At 42.5% G+C, this 17,686-nt stretch overlaps 1 protein-coding gene and 1 non-coding gene across 2 annotated transcripts; one reads left to right on the top strand and one right to left on the bottom strand.

Annotated features, from left to right (window-relative positions):
* The first annotated feature begins 275 nt into the window (after positions 1–275).
* MS4A7 (membrane spanning 4-domains A7) lies at positions 276–16,262 on the top strand. The gene is made up of 7 exons (XM_039860288.1): positions 276–456; positions 4,887–5,049; positions 8,384–8,518; positions 9,973–10,029; positions 11,847–12,053; positions 14,746–14,847; positions 15,772–16,262. The coding sequence occupies exons 2-7, from the start codon at positions 4,897–4,899 to the stop codon at positions 15,844–15,846; spliced, it is 729 nt and encodes a 242-aa protein (XP_039716222.1). The 5' UTR covers positions 276–456; positions 4,887–4,896; the 3' UTR covers positions 15,847–16,262.
* On the bottom strand, positions 5,921–6,039 carry LOC120600937 (5S ribosomal RNA). The gene has a single exon (XR_005652316.1). It is a non-coding gene; the product is annotated as a 5S ribosomal RNA (ribosomal RNA).
* Positions 16,263–17,686: the final 1,424 nt, after the last annotated feature.

Raw genomic sequence — 17,686 nt, 5'->3', positions numbered from 1 at the left:
TAGCCTTTCTCTTTAATTCTCGCAACAGCTGTCTAGTGGAACTACTAGACATTATTTGGTAGGTAAGAAAATTCAGGCTAAAAGAAACTAGTGGAATGATCTATAGGAAGACTGGAAACGAATTCTCAATGGGACCATGCAACTCACTAGTTCTCACGAGCACGTTTTCTCATGTGTCACTTCGAATTCACATCATTTTTTCAGACCTTGCCATTTAGAAAGAGGAAGCAGCAGTACTTTTCCTCTATCAACTGTGTGTACGTCGAGAGAGACTCACATCTTGTGTAATCGCATATGCCAGTCCGAGAAAAGGACAGGAAGTCTCAGAGGCTGGAGAGCAGAGCTGCAAGATCGTTCCGGCAGGAACGGCCAGTTGGCAGTTCTGGCTGAGAGCTCTTCAGAGGGGAGCTGGCCCTCCAGCCACGCCTGACACACAGGACTGGGCTGCAGGAACAGGTAGGCACCTTGGTTTGCATCATGGATTCTGGGGGTGACGACTGTTTATTGAACAGACAGCCGGGAATCAGAATCTCATCCTGTCTCTGCTGCCGACCACCTACCTGGATTGGTGGGTCAATTCTCCTCTCTGGGCCTCAGTTTACTTACTTTCCAAATAAGAGGATTGGTGAAATGATCCTTAGGTTTCCTTCAAGATTTCAGGCGGTGATTTTCTACAATTCTCTGCATTTCCTGGTGGGCACTCAGTCTTAACACAGAATATGCTCTCAACAAATACTGTGCAATTAGATTGAATCCTGCATTAGGACCCCACTGTTCCAATCTAATTCTGTAAAGAAAAAATTTCTGTGTGCAGAGCATTTGTTCTCCAAACCGCGCTTTGTGTCTGAAGTGGGGATTTTTGAACTGCCTTGAAAAGTTGGGGGCCGCCCCAAGTTTGTCTCCACTTGGTGAATGTGGAAGGACAAAGGATTCTTCTCAGACCATGGAGTTTGGAGATGATGGCATCATTCTAGAGACTTCCTGTGACGCCACAAAGAAGCCTGTTACATAGAATTTCTCCTAAAAAGTAGCAATATGTATCAAAATTCAAGTATCATAGCCTTAAAGTAAATCCACTACTAAATGTTACTCTAAGGATTGATGATTGAACAGGTGAGGCACCACAGGGTTGCGAAGATATTCATTACAGGATTATTCATATGGCAAAAAAAAAAAAAAAAAAAAAACCTATATATATATATATATATATATATATATATATATATATATATATATATATAGAATATGTGACTGGTTAAATGAATCCTGAAACATCTGTTCATTTGAATACACTATTTGGCTTCTTAAAAATTGTAGTAAAATATACACAACACAGAATTTCACATTTTAAACATTTATAAGTGTCCAGTTCAGTGACATCCACATTCTTAATGCAACCATCACCACGAATGAATTCCAAAACTTTTTCATCTTCCCAAACTGAAACTCCATGTCCACTAAACTAACTCCACGTTCCCCTCTCCTCCCAGCCATCAGTCACCATCATTTTACTTTCTGTCTCTGCGAATCTGAGTACTCTGTGTGTCTCGCAGACGTACAATCATACAATATTTGTCCTCCTATAATTGGCTTATTTCACTTGGCATAATGTCTTCAAGGTTCACCCATGTCGTAGCATGTGTCAGAACTGACCATTTGGCTTTTTAAATTTAGGATTTTTATCATCTATTTTATTATTTATTTATTTATTTATTCATTTATTTATTTATTTATTATTTTTTTATTCACTAGTGTCAAAGATGTCCAAAGAATAATGTTGAGTGCAAAAAGATTTGTAAATGGCCCGGATAGAATGATTCTGTTTATGAAGACTTACGAATGTGCATAAATATATATTAAGAAAGAAGAGAGAGACAAAATGAGTGAGGAAAAAAAAAAAGGAAGTAAGAAATAGCAGTGATTGTGTGGAAGCTAAGATGTAAAGAACTTTTTTGTCGTCTTCGTCAGACCTTATTCCCTTTTTGATTGTATTTGCTATGTGATGCATTCTTTTAAACAAAACAGAAAGAAAATGCAATAGAAAATAAATGTACATGGTAACTGAGAGAGTGGTGAGCTAAAGGGTACCTACTCGGCTTCCGTGTCCTAGCTTCAGGCTTAGAACCAAGCACATCCTATAGTCCTTGGGTATGAGAACTGAAAAACACAGAAAAGGATCTAGAACTACAGAGATTTTTAAAACAATTCTTCAGTTGGGGGGTCAATCTTTTTCTTTTTCTTTCTTCCCAATTTTACTTTTTAATTCTTTCATTGTGGTAAGAACACTTAACATGAGATCTGCCCGCTCGACAGCTTTTTAAATGTACAACACAGCACTGTTATGTCTGGGCACGGTATTGTACAGGAGGTCTCTAGAACTTACGTAGAACTGAAATTTCCTACATGTATAGCAACTCTCTATTTTCTCCTCCTATAGATCTTGGCAACCAGTATTCTAGTCTTTGCATCTATGAGTTTGACTATTTTAGATACCTCGTATAAATCAAATCATGCTCTTGAGGTGACTGGCTTATTTCACTTAGCACAACGTCCACAAGGTCAGCTTTAAAAGAAGAAAGAAGGAAATATTACAATATGGACGAACCTTGAAAGACTGGTTACTAAGATGAGAAAGAAGAAGGGGTATACAGGGCATATTTGGGCTTTTAAAACACAGGAGCAAGGCAGAAACCAAATCACTAGAATATGGGAACAATTCTGGAGACAGAGACCATCAGCCCACATTCTGTAAGGTCAGAAATGTTCCTGTGGGTTAACACAAAGCTGAGGTGGCAGGTGGTGGACTTTGCCTATGGGGGAGGAAGGGTGCAGGGGCTGAGATCATGTGTAGCTAGACAGACATGCCCAAACCCGCAGGGAACAGAAGAACTGTGGCATTAGACTGCCTGGGTTCAATGCCTTCACTATGTGCTAGGTATACAATCTTGTGCAAACTATTTAACCTCTCTAAGCCACATTTTTATCTACCGAATTCAAGTAACTATAGTACTACCTCTGAGAGTAGTACTCCAACCAAAGCTTGGACTCATAGCGGGTGCTCAGTCATGTTAGCAATTGCTATCATTTTATTGAAAACTACTGTTCGATTTTGAAACCTAAAATCTCTCCAAAGCTGCTGTTTTCCTGCTTCTTTGTCTTTAAAGATGGGCTAGAATGCTCAGTAAAAAGGGCCTAGAACCATCCATGGCATCCTCGTCCCAACTCTACTGCAAGGATTCACTGTCAACACAGTTCCCCACCTTGTTCATGTAACCTCACCCATACCTCTGCCCCGGTTCCACTGCCCCCTCCAATGACAATTAACTCCTCAGACAAGGAGAACTTCATTTTTAATAACTCTGGTACTTGATGCCAAGAGAGCATGAGAAACTTGACCAAGGCACCGATGTAGCTGTAGAAATGGGAGAGAGGTCACTAACCTCTTGCTGAGTCTTACGGAACACCTGAGCAAGTCCACAGAGGCAGAAGGGGCACCCAGGTGCATCACCTCATTCAGCTCCTCACAGGAGTCCTTCACGATGGCATTGTTATCCCTATTTTATAGGTAATGGAACTGAGGATGAGTAAGGGGAAATGACTCAACTGTAGCCAGCTAATAAATGGAGTTGGAATAGCAATGAGTTTTAGATGAACTGCTATGCAATGAGAGTTTATCATGTGCCCTGCTCTATGTTGAGTCCATTACATGCAGCGCCTCGTCTAACCTTCGCCATGAATCTAAGAAGTGGCTAAAATAACTTGCCTGTGGTAAGGTGATTAATAATTGGTGAGTATAAAATATGAGCACAGGACTAGACTCTAAGACACATGCTCAGGTGTGCGACTAGATGCTGAGGCATCGGACTGCCAGCCCAGCGCCCCTCTCCATCTCCCCCACTAGCTGTGAGATTGTGGATGCCCCCTCCAATCTTTACGTGTTATACACTGCATTCAAGAGAGCCTAGGACCATGCCTAAAACACCAAGACACAGAGGTGGAGCATCGAGGAACAGAACTGTGGCATCGTCGGATTATTACAAGCTTTATCCAAACTACGGTCTTCGAGAGGGGGTGTGTCATGCTGAGAACAGATCCAGGGAGCATCCCAGTGGCTAAACTCTGCTGCCGATGCCACAGGGCCCAGCAACGCTGCTGTGCTGGTGGACAGCAGACGACTTGCTCCTTGAGTCTACACTGGAACTGCCAAAGTTAGGAAGGAAGAAAGAAGAGCATTCCTGTGGTTTTGAGACAAATATCACAAGCTTCAGAGCCGGTTCAACTTGGTTCATATGTGCCAGGCGAAGTGCTTCGTGTGCCTACTGTGTTGAATGAAAATCGCCTGAACTTATTAGCCCTGCGTTTCTAATGCTTAGGTAGATTTCATCACACCTAACTGGTTATGAGGATAAGAACGCTATGACCCAGTGCCTGGAATTCAGCAGGAGTGAAATAAATGTTCACATGAACAGTTATTGAGCGAATGCAGGCACGGGGTCATGCAAGGTAGGACAGGCCCTATACAGGAAAGGGATGTGGAATAACATTAACCAACATCCTTAGGGAGAGAAAAGAAGACTCTGACGGAGGGCTGAGCAGTACAGGTGTAGCATGAAAGTACAATACCTGCCGATGTGTGGGAATGCGCCACAGGTGAAGCAGAGGTATAGAGGGAAGGAAGGAGAGAGCTGGCAGGAGGGAGAGTGAGGTGAATACACTTAGGGTTGCAAAGAAGGTACTACGTGAAGGTCCTATGTTTTGTTCCAAAGGACAGGTCAACCCTCGGACAATGGAGCAAACGTCTTAAGTTCCTGCAAAGTCTGGTCCCTAGGAGTTTCATATCATTAAGTCAAACTCTGGGTCCTAACTGAGTTCTCTGCCTCTTCCAGTGTCCTCAGCATGATGCTGTCCCAGCCCAAGGCCAAGGAAGAAGCCTTTGACTGTTCCACTCCAAAGGGCACCATTATCCCCCAAAGGGAGACACATGGGCACGTCTACCCAAAAGAGGATAAACCGCAGGATGAGCTGCAAAAAGAAGCCACAGTGCTTGGAGTAAGTCCCCTCATTGTAAGGAAGACACTAGGGAAATATTGCAAATGTGTCTTGACTACAGATCTGCAATGGATCTGGGAGATTCTTTTTTTTTTTTTCCTGTCTGACTCCAGGCTGATTGGAACATGAAAGGGCACTTTGTGGGAAGACTATACGCTCCTCAGACCTTACCGTAAACTAAAACCACTAGATCTTTTCTACCTGAAATCTACACAATAAAGTCTTTTATAATTAGAGATTTTGGATTTAACCAAATAACGTTACTCAATATTATTAAATTAGATTATTTTATTTTGAGCTCATTTCTTAAACATTTGGGATGAGACGATCTGGACTAATCTCCCTATATGTTTTCTCCCTATTGACCTGAGTAACGGTAAGACACTCATGTGTCCTAGGTCACCATCCTTCGGATCCAGGACTTTAATTCTCATGTGGTCCTGAATATCCCTGTCTAAGACCCAACTCCTACTCACCCCAGCTCTGGAAAGCTGCTCAGTTTCGCCCTTTGGAATTTAGAGTCAGTTAACAGCATAATCCTCTTTATCCTCTCATTTTTTTTTTTTTTCCTCAAAGGCCCTTCTGGCTCCCGAGGGCACTGCTTGCATGGTAACCCTCCCTTCTAGGCATAGAAGTGAAGGCAGTACTTTCTTTGCTTCTCAAGAACACTTTTAGCTCAGTCTTTTCCTTTCAACTCCCAAAACTACTTTAGAATCTTATGTCATCTTACTAGGTAATTCACTCCCACTTTTTAAACACACACACATACACACACATCCCTTCTAATTTATGACCATAACCTCAAATGTACTGTAAAAGCTGCCTAAAATGTACATGATATTTCTTTCTTTTCTTTTTTTTTTTTTTTTAACGCCTACAGCACCTGGTCTTCCTAGGTGGTCTCCCATCCAAATATTAACCAGGCCCGACCCTGCTCAGCTTCCGAGATCGGATGAGATCGGGCGCGTTCAGGGTGGCATGGCCGTAGACGACATGATATTTCTTCATTCATTCACTTTCCTGCTATCCCAGAAAACTATTTCATACATACTTTGCCCTCAAAATGCCTCTAATGCTTTTTCCTTCTCCATGTATTACCTTGCTTCCTATACCACTGAGAAACTGAGGCAATCTAGACAGGGTTCCACAAGCCGCTACACATCTACGATTATCCACATCTGTGCCCACATAGCCCTCTCTCCTCTCCAGCCACTAAGAAGAAAATGCCCATCTAATTAATGATCGCCCTTGCTTTGCGCAGTAAATCCCATCCCTTACTACTTGTTCCAGTAATTCTCTACATTCTCTTTGCAAAAATTTGAATCGTCAACGTGAGCACAGAATCTTACTGCATCTTGAAAACAAAAAAAGTAAAATCAAATACTTTTAATTTCACGCACCCCCCAGGTAGTGCCCGTTCGTTACTTGGCTTCCCAGTAACACTCCTGTAAAGGGTAGGAAGTCTCTAATTACTCCTGAATGATATTCTCTCTTGAATCATAGCCAACGGCATTTGTTCTCCCCTTTGCTCCACATGACTGACCCCATTTTCAAGTCTCTGTTGATAACTTTCTTAAATTAATGAAAGGGGTTGATGCAGTCGACCACTCTCTCTTACTTGAAACATTTTTTTTTTTTCACCTGTGGTCCTGAATATCCCATTCTCGGACATCACATTCTTCTGGTTTTCCATCTTCCTCCTTGGCTGCTCTTTTTATGCTCCTTTACAGTTTCCATGTTTTTCTCTGTTCCTAAATTTGGAGTGCTCCAAATTTAGTCCTTGATTCCATTCTCTTTCTGTATCTGCTGCCGTGGTGACCTCATCCAGTAACATGACTTTAAATATTATCTCCACTTACGACTTGAAAAAAAAGAGACTATATCCTTTGCCTGGATCTCTCCTCCAAACTTAAGAGTCATATATCCAACAGCCTGTGTATACCTCCACTTGGATATCTACTAGACATCTCTCCTTTAACCTGCCTGAGACTGAAAATCCTGATCTTCCTCCCCAAACCCACTCCTCAGAGAATATTTCCCATCTCGGATCAATGTCAATTCCATCATTTCAGATGCTCAAGCCAAAAGCCTTGGAGGCAACCTTCATTCCTCTTTCATAATCCATATCAAACTGTCAGCAAATCCGACAGGTTTAATCTTCATAGCACATCTAGAATTCAACTCGTTCTCACTACCTCTACTATTGACATTTTCCTTCAACTCAAGATCATCTCACATGTGAATCATTGCAATACTCTCCTTATTGATCTCCCTGCTGTTCGCTTATAACCTATTATTAACAGAACATGTAGAATCGTCTTTTAAAAATATAAATTAGATCATGTAATCCCTTTGCTCAAAATTATCCAATTGGCTTTTTTACTCAGAAAGAAAGGCGGAAGAAATTGCCCACGAAGCACTCCATAGCTTGCATTATGCACACAGTACTTCTCATTTCCTAGTACTTTGCTCTTGACGCATATCATTTTCCAAGAAAGTTGTCTGTAAAGGACATAGTACATGTCCAGTGGCAGTGGTTCTCATTTGCTTTATTCCCCTGATGCCTGGTATATAATAGATACCCAATAAATTAATTATACGAGTGGCTGAATTCTCTTGACTTTAAGTTATTTCTCCTACGTCTGCATCATCTTTCAATTACATATGCATTAAACGGCTGAGTCAGAATGTGGGCTCTAGATCGAGTGAACAGGTCTCAAATCCTGATTCTTCCACTTGACCGTTGGTGTGGGTTTGTATAAGTTATTCGGTAACTTTGTAACTCCCAGTGCCTCATTTTTCTCATCCATAAATAAGGCGACATAAATAGCCAGAATGTAGAAAGTGTTCAACAAATGTAGACTATCATCATCATCACTGGTATCGTAAAAATAGTAACTATTATTAAAATCCAATGATGAATAAAATAAGATGAATTACCACACTAAAGACTTCTTGCTCTATTTTATTTCTATTGAAATTGAGCCCTTTATTACACTCCCTTGGTAAGTTTGCTTCCTATATACATCTAACTGGATTGTTGTCCAAAAACATGTTCTCCATTTACTTCTAGAACCATAAAAAATTTGTCAGCTTTTTCAAAATAAAGTTAAAATGCTCAGAGGATCACTCCCTGGTTTGCTAGTTTAATATCCTATCAGAAAACAAAAGGTGTTAATTATACACGAATTTCTCTTAAAGAATGCCCATTGACTCCTTGTTAACACTTTTTTCCTTTTTAATATGACAAATGATAACATTTTAATACTCTTTATAATTCACACTGTTAGCTGTTTAAAGTGCATTCTAGAAGCTTCACTCTTGTCTCCTGTAGGTCATCCAGATCCTGTGTGGCCTGATGACTTCAAGCTTGGCGGCCATTGTGGTTTTTGCTCCTTACTCTTCCCACTTCAAGCCAGCAGTTTCCACCATTGTAACGTCTGGGTACCCATTCGTAGGAGCTCTGTGTGTGAGTAGAGTGGGGTCTCTAAGGGGGAATGTGCTTTCTAAATGCCAAGAGGGTGCTAAGCCATGGAGTAACTCAGTCCCAAGAGGTGGGGAGGCGGGAAAAGGAGGCTAAGGCTTCTGAAGTTCCCTCCGTTACCATCCCACATCATGTCTCTCCAGTTAGGAAGATCAGAGACAAGCTTAACTTGCCTTCCTGTGTGAGCATCCCAGGGAGGGAATGGTTAGGGCAGGAGGTAAAAGGGTAACAAAATGGGCATACAGTACGGCATTTCTTACCTGGTCTTAAAGCATACCTCTGGAAAAGTGGAAGATTTGTCATATCCTTCCTTGGGCCAATGGATTCCCTCCAGTTTAAGAATAATCCACCTGTCAGGTAGGGAGTAAAAAGGGACATTTTTAGAATAAAATGAGCACCACTGGTAGATGCCACACGTTGGCAGAGAATTAAATTAGCGACGGTAAAATTCCTGAGAAGCAGGGGCACTCTTGCTGTGTGTTCAGAGGCAATCCTGAGCATTTGGCAGACTTCTTTGCTGTCTTCCATCTAATGGCTCATGAAGAAGGGCCCACTGAATTCCTTTCTTTAGACACCAGCCAGGGCCTAGTCATGCATCCCACAAAAGGCCACTTCTTTTCTATGTAGTATCCTGTACAAAGGAGAAAAAGGCGCACATTCTGGGTCTCTGTGTAGATACAGGCCTTGTGTGGACACCAACTGTGCAGTGATGCAAGTGGCCCGGCTCCTGCCCCTGAAACTTAGTTTGGCCTTGACTCCTCTGTCTACTCAGTGGTTATGGCTCCCATATTCCCTTAGGAAAGCCGGAATCAGCTCATGCTGGACCCTCTTTGTCTGTGACTGCCCAACCCCGAAGACACAGCTTAACCAATGTTTCGGCTTCTCAGAACGCCCTCCTTCCACAAGCTGGGCCCTTAACACTGCTAGGACCCAAAACTGACTTCTAGGGCTTTATGATGAAAGGCTCTTCACGTCTAACCCTGTACTTACCACTTTCCTCAACTCCCAGCCTAACTCAGGCCACTTAGGTCAATGGCTTGAAGTCCATGTGTTTCTGTGCCTTGTGCCATCAGAGCCGCTTTCCTAAGTGCTTCTGCGGGCCGCCCTCCTCTCTCTATCCCTTCAAGTCTTTGGCCTTTTCCAACCTCCTTTCTTTCAACCTTGTAATTTATAACACTCTCCTTTCTCCGTGTTTAACTACTCTCCAGGCCTCCTCAGCTCACAGTGGTTTTCACGAACATAAATCCAGTCCCTTGTGCATCTGCCTATTCCTCTAAGTCAATGTAAACTCCCTGAAGGCAGAAGTCAGGCCTACCAGTGTGGACCCGGGCCGTTCCTACAGTGTTATCTTCCTAAAAGGTTCACATTATTGACTGAGTGATCGATGCATTTCTACGAGACAAATGGACTGATCGTTTTTTTTTCTCTTTTCTGAGCAGTTTGCCATTTCCGGATACCTCTCAGTTATCTCGGGGAAAAAATCACCTAAGCCCTTTGTAAGTATAAGAACCATGACTCTCAGCTGGTTGGAATAAAAGGAGCCTCAGAGTTAATTCTTCCAGATCAAAATCTCCATTTGACAATTTAGGAAAATCAGGCTCAGGGCAGATGAGGGAGCCCAAGTTCTCCCCACTGGCAGAACCAGAGTAAAGCCCAAATTCCTTGCCTTCTAGACCACCACTCTTCCCCATATAAAATGGTGCTCCTGGATCTTATTCCAGGCTTGAAGGAAGTTTACTTCAGTTGCTTACACAGTGGAAGAAACTGAAATATACGAGGACTCTTTCAGACTTATCTTGGCCCTGCATAGGGTAGTCGAGCCTCTTGGCTAGAGACTAGAGATCCCTTTTCTATAAAAACCTGCCTCGTAATGAGTTAATTTCTCTAAATGGCAGGATCAGAGGCGGAGGTGTGTAGGCTTAGATCCTGTGGCTATCTCCTCCACCCACTCGAGAAGGAGGAATTATCAGACTGCAGACGCTTTACTGACAGAGGTCAGGAACCCGGGGTGGGGGTGTGTATGTGTTGGGGGGGTGGAAGCAGCTGAGGTCTTTGGTCTTCTCCATAGCTGCCTTTCCCTCTACCCTGCTACACACCCACGGAGACGACTTAGTGAAAAACCACATCCTGACTCAGAAGATCCAAGATCTGGTTAGCCACGGATGAGGGCACATAAAATGTTGTACGAGGCTGGCATACGCCCCTGATGCTTAAAGCTAGAGCTGAACCCCAGAACTGGTGGGCAGGGTTTTGCGGCGTTCACAGCATTGAATGAAGTCAGAATTCTGGACTTGGAATTAGGAAACCTATACTTCTGTCCCAGCTCGGTCACTGACCCATCCGTGTGCCCATTCCTTTCTTCTCTGGGTTTCAGTTTTCTTCCTGACAGACTGAAGGTGAACATGTGGATCTCAGAGGTGGCTTCCCATGTGTCCTGAATACACTAAAAAGGAGATCTATACTTGAGGTGACCTGACGCAATGTGGGCTCCACATGTGGGTCGCAGGACAGTATGTGAGCTCATTGCCCACGTGACATCTCTGGGCAAAGGTGCTTCCCGTTCACTCTGTTCTTGCTTCAGGGGCTCAGCACTTGAGGCCATGTAGCTCCCAGGCCGAGGGAGAAGAAGGCAAGGCAACCATCCTCCCCAACACACAGCATCCTACAGTGATGCTCAAACAGAAAAGGCCATGTGCTGGGAACCTGGCCCAGAGCCTGGCACAGCAGTGTCCTTGCAGAAGAATCATACCCTGTGAGAGCCCTTTTCCCAAAAATGTAGAATATGACCCGAGAGGGAGTGTGGTGAACGGAGTTCTCATAGGTCTATCTCTAGTAGGTATTCCAACTCCTCCAGCTTGCTTCTGTCTTTTCTCTGAAGCTGCTGCTTTATGGAAGGGGACCCCAAAGACTGGTCTTCCCAGGAGGGGCCAAAGGCCATATTCTAGAAGCCCTTAAAGCAAGAGAATGATTCTAAGGCTGTCGAGGAAGTTGAAGGAGCTTTTGACAGTGGCCTGAGCACTTCCACCTCTGTCCTGGGTACTGTGGAGAGCCAAGGAGCCAACGCCCCTGCCCCTAAGCAGGAAATATTCATAGATTCTCTCATTTAACAAGCATTTTCTAATTATATCAGGTGATGAACTAGATAGTGAGGAGGGACACAGACATGAATGGAACACCGTCTGTGCCCCCCAGGAGTTTAGAGATTACAGGGGAAACAGACCTGGGAAAAACTGCTGCCAAGCAATGGAGGGAGAGATGACCGAATCACACGTTGCTTCTGTGATGAGATCCCAAAACAGAATCTCTCTTCCAGGCCACGAGCAGCCTGATCTCAAATGCAGTGAGTTCTGCGGCCGCCGGAGCAAGCCTCTTCCTCCTCGCTCACGGCCTGGTAGCCCTGAGGACTGCCTCTCAACTGTGCGACTCAGAAAAGGAGCACCTATCTTCACTGCCTTATTCGGAGTACTATCATTCAGTATATGACGTCACGGACTGTCTCCAGGCTGGTGTCAGTCTAACGGTAAGTACTTTCAGATTGACTACCCTGTCATGTGGAATCTCGGTCTCCCCTTTGCATCATCTTGCTTATTCAGGGGTCCCTCCTAGCCCCGTTGATCTGAATGCCTGGAGGCGGACAGCGTCAAAAATATAATAAATTATGGTTGAAAGAGGCCTGTCGGCAGACTGCACGGTATGGGGGACGCTTTGTGCAAAGTCAAAAAGGGAAATCAGGAGGGATACGGCAGGGCATCCAGGTAGTAGTCTTTCTTAAATAACGCAAATTCCATTCTCAACAGGTTTAACCCTCAAAGTGTCCCCTTTGTTGAGCAGGCTTTTATCTTCCCTTGGCACAGGCCAAAATATCCCTCTTTATTTGAATTTCATTTGATTTCAGATTAATGTAACCTACGTTAACTTAGGTACAAAACTTGAACCGGAAGCCCAAGCATAATTATTGTACTTTGATCCAACGGGGCTGGCAGAGAGTGAGAGGGAGATGGGAGATGGTCCCCCAACAGATTCGACTCCTGGCAGAAACGCTAATATCTCTGAACAGCATTTTCTTGCCTCTTTTCCCCCAACTTGATGGTCACCACCTGTTGTTGATGGTGACGATCTTGGCTTAGCAAATCCTCTATATATAGGCTTGTGGTTTTAAAACCACAAACTCTGGCCCTTTAAGGAGGAAGATTTCTTCCTTTGTGACTTTTAGTAGGGGCCGAGGAGACAAGAGCAACATCTCGTATTCTTTCGGATCTACGTGTCTCATGAATCTCAGAGACTGTGCACAAGTTTCTGGACTCACAGCCTTTTGTGGGTCTGATCATGTGACCCAGAGGTCGTCAGAAGCAACCCGTTTGACCAGGAGCTTGAGGACACGGCAGAGCATAGAGATCCATCTGGTTAGAAACCAGCAGGAGGAAGCCCAGGGGATAGCATAACCCTGGTGCAGGGTAGACATCAGGCAAAGCGGTGAAGGTGGGAGAGGCATCCTTCCCACTGGGATAGCTGGGGCTTAGTTAATGAAAAGTAACCTCAGTACATCAAACTACCTCCCAATCTCAGATAACTGGTGCCAAAGAGAACTTCCCGTAACGCCAGAAGAACATTGTACCATGGCAGACTAAGCGGACTCCAAACGTTTACCTTTTCTTATTAATACAAAGATAACATGGGCAAAAGTAACGGATTAAGAAATATTAAGAATATATATCCTAGGTTGGAAGAAGGAAGAAAGGGAGTGTGGAGGAAGAAAGAAATCGAGGAAGGAAAACATCTTAGGTTTCAGAAGCTAAGAAAAAATTTGAAGCCAGGTAACCAAACCGGAGCTGGGCCTGGGAAACCAGGGAAGCTGGACAGGAAGACACTGCGCTCGAGGCTGGGATCGTGGTGTTTTAATGCCTATGACAGGATTTGAGGTTCTGCAGGAAGTAGGGAGCTCACGCTGAGTGCCCTGCACAAACATGAAAAGCCGAGACTCAATATTTATACTATTTATGAAAATAAGACAGGATGAATTCTGCCCAACATCTCAAGAAGCTTCCAGAAAGTCTACCATAAAGGGTTCTAGGATCATCTCACCAAGCCTTATGCAGGTCAGGTATCCAAATTCCAAAATTACATATAAAATAGAGCAACTCCAAATAAAAGGATTGACTTAAAAAAAAACTATTCCTGGATCTGTGACACTCCTAAGGTTCTATCAGACTCAGACCTAGAACTACCATCTAGGGAGATATCCATAAACCCAATTCATGAGTTTCCTACATATCAAAGAATCCCCCCAATACCATCCACATGCTAAAATTATCTAAGAATAAAAATATTTTGAAAAACACAAGAAAAAATAGGGAACAGCAGCAAAAGGAGCAAACATGAAAGTCAGTTGCCCAAGAATTAGAGATTATGTAATAAGTTTGAAAAAGCTATAGTGAAAATATATTTTAAGTGATTAAAAACATGAAAAAAGAAATTGGAACCAAAATGAAGGAACATGGCAGTAAGAAAAGAACAAGCGGATCTGGAAAAGAACTGAATAGTATGATTAGAAATGAAAATAATAACCTTGGACGTGAAAAACTGAGCATACCACTTAAATACCAGATTCGACATATATCCAAAGAAATCAAGAGTGAAATGAAAATGTAGGCCTGATTAAGTCACACAGAACACAACACGTAAGATAAAAATTTGGAAACTATGAAGAAGTTACAACATGGAGGATACAGTGACGAGAAAAGGTTCAACGCACATCTAATCGGAGTACCATTGGGATGGCATGGGAGAGAGGGAGCTTGCCCAGAGGAAAAAAAGCAGAAAATATCTCAGAATTTAAAAAAGATATGAGATTTCAGACTACAGGAATGCACTGAGACCACTGCAGGATAAACAAAAACAAATCCACACCTAGCAACACCATGATAATAAAAAGCACCGAAGGGTGGGGGGTAAGACAATAATAAAAGTCACTAGATATGAATGAAGGATTGCTGTTACGTCAGAATGTGGGTTGCCTAGGTTCTGAGGTGAAATCCTTGCTGCTTATGCCCCATCTCCTGGTAAGAGATCCAAGAGATAAAGCAGAAAAGGGAATTAAATGATTATCTCTGTCTCTTATACTCCCCACTGCTAGAGCCTTTATTCCCCAGTCTCCTCTCAGTCAGGCATGAGGGCTAGCCTAGGCCACCAACTGTCCCCGTCCTAATTCGCAGGGTGTGCTGGTGGTGATGCTTGCTTTCACCGTGCTGGAGCTCTTACTGGCTGTGTACGCTTCGGTCTTTTGGTGGAAACAAGTCTATCCCAACACCTCTGGGGTGAGTACTCTGACACGGCACCTAATACGTGCTGGGTCCTGAAATTTCAGCTACGATGATCCAGGTCTAAAAAGTGGAGTCGATTATTGGTCATGAGATACATGTGGAGGGCAGCTTTAAAAAAAAAAAAAGTTATTTAAGTACAGTTGGTATACGATATTATATTAGTCACATTAGTTTCAGGTGTACGACATATAGTCAACATTTTTATACCTTAACAATGTGATCACCCATCCCACCGATTCCATAATTGTGTCGTTGCGTAAACTTATCACAATATCACTGACCACTGAGAAACAGTTCAATTAATGGTGCCGAGTGGGCAGCAAACCAGTTAGAGGACGGCTTAATATGCAGCCGTTTAGATGGCTTCAGGAATCACCCGACCCAGCCCCTTACAAAAGAACCGAGACTTGGGGATAAAATCACATGGAGAATGAATGATAGACTAATGGGCCGAGAATGAGAACGTGCATGTCCTCATTCTTGTCACGAACAGAGAGTCTCCCTAGAGAGTCCTCACAGCCCAGTTCCCTTGCTGATGTGCTGAGATTTTCCTGGGACATCTGTGTTCTGTTTATGTTTTCCTGTATTCTTGCCAACTTCCTCTTAGATCTTGAGATTGCAATTTTAAAATACATTTTTTTTCCTCCTAAAAGCTATAGTAGGGGGGGAAAAGGGAAATTTTTAAAGAGACTTAATAAATTATGATTCAATTATGATCTTATTTTAAAAAATGGTATCATAATTAGCAGATCAGAGAATGGCATTTGTTTGAACCAATACTGACGCAATTATATGTTACAGTAAAGTTGGAAGAGCAAATAGGGCACAACATTTTGAGGGAAATGCATTGTAAATGTGTATCCAAAAAGCTTCCAAAATCAGAGTTAAGAAACTTTTAACAAATTGTATCTTTTCTAGAGTGTGTTTTCCTTGCTGAAGTCACAAGATCATATCCAACATGTCAAAAAGAGTTCTTCAAGGTCATGGATATGAGTAACTCTTGGCCTCAGAGGAAGAAGGAGGAGAAACTCAGTGCTCATGGCAAAGTGTGATTAAACTTTCTTAAAATTTCAGCTACTTTAAACACTGAAAGAAACTTCAAAAAAAAAATAGCTTTTGTTTTGTACTTGGGTCAGTATGAGTAATTTTATTGCTCTTGAAAATAATTTCCAAAAAGCCTGGGTTAGTAAAATTTTTATTAGCTAGTCTTCCAAAATGGCTATTAAACTTTATAAATTTCTTCGGGTATGCTGAACAGAAAGGATCCATCGATCCATAAATAAGAAGAGAAAATGTGCCCTCTTGCACAAGTGTGAATCGTCCAAGTTGTGCGACTTGCAGGCCCTGTTTCTGTATTATTTTCACACACATATTGCTTAAATATTAGATATTAGGATTGCAAGAACATTTTAATCAAAACTACTTTAAAAATGGATGGCTCCATTTTTGTCAATTGAATGAATTAAACTTGTCAATTAAATTTGTCTCAATGTTCTGTCTCATTTAATGACTTTATTCTTAAACATCTGGATTAAAAGATAATAATTAACCACAATGCTTTCTCCCATCTAAGTGCTAGATCAAATAAGAAATTAGACATATGGAAATAGCATCTATACTACTGTATTGGAGTAAACAACGTGACCTACGCAATAAAGAAGTTCCTAATACTGCCCATTGTCTTGTCCCAGAGGAGAATATGAGACAGAAATGCACACATACATTTTCCAAATGACATGTACAAAATGGTTATAGAGGTCATACCCATCATAGCCCCTAAAGGAAAATTAGAGAAGAGACAAATAAAAATTGTAGTAGATTCAGACAATGGAGTACTCTACAGCACCATGAGTGGACAAACTACAATTCCTACAGCCACAGAGATAAATCCCACAAACAATGTTCAGGGGGAAAAAAATCCACGTGTAAAAAAGTACGTATTATATGATTCCATGTATGTAAAGTTTAAACACAAGCAAAACTAATATACAGTGTTAGAATCAGGAGCGTGGCCACCTTTGGGGGTAATAATTGGAAGGGGACCCAAAGGACCAGTGGGTTCCTGGAAACGTACTCTGCCTTGATCCGGACGCTGGTGCCGTGCATGTATATGTTTTCTTGTTTCCATGCTATAATGGATAAAAAACGTTTTTAAACAGTTAAGTTTGGCCTCTTGCCCAACTAGTTAATGAGCCATTCCTTACTTCCCCATCGTCGAAGTCCTTTAAAACAAAAACCTTGGAGCCACCCTGACTCTTCTATGTCTTTCACACATCATATCTAATCTATCATCAAAACCCGCTAGCTCCGGCTTCGAAATCTATCAAGTCTGATTAACTTCTCGCCACCTCACAGTAGACAGTGGGATTTTTTTCAAAATCTAAAATCGGATCATGCCATTTCTCTGCTCGAATCCATTCCATTTCATTCCAAATAAAAGCTAGTGTCCTTAAGCGTCCTCCTACCCACATTCTCGTTTCTTCTCTGCTCTTCTCTCTGCCTTCTCTTCCCCTGGCTCCCCCTTCTCCAGTCGCACTGGCCCCACTTGACATCCTTCTTCAGGAACGTCACACTTGCAGGCCCCCCCGTCCGGATCGCTTTTCTTGCCATTATTTCCATTGCTTGCTTTCTCACTTCTTTCACGTTTTTCTTCAAATCTTTCAGCCTCATTGAAACTTTCCCCCACCAGCCTACATAAAATTATCACCCTCTTTCTCCCTTTACATGCGGGTTTTTTTTGTTTTGTTTTGTTTTTTGTTTTTTTTTTTTATCCATAGTACTTACTACCACCTGACAAACTGTATATTTGATTTGCCTGTTTGGTAATTGTGCG

The sequence above is a fragment of the Pteropus medius genome, unplaced genomic scaffold, assembly GCF_902729225.1.
Source record: "Pteropus medius unplaced genomic scaffold, Ma_sr-lr_union100, whole genome shotgun sequence".
NCBI lineage: Eukaryota > Metazoa > Chordata > Mammalia > Chiroptera > Pteropodidae > Pteropus > Pteropus medius.
The sequence above is the reverse complement of the archived record's forward strand: the minus strand, read 5'-3'. Positions and strand labels throughout refer to the sequence as shown.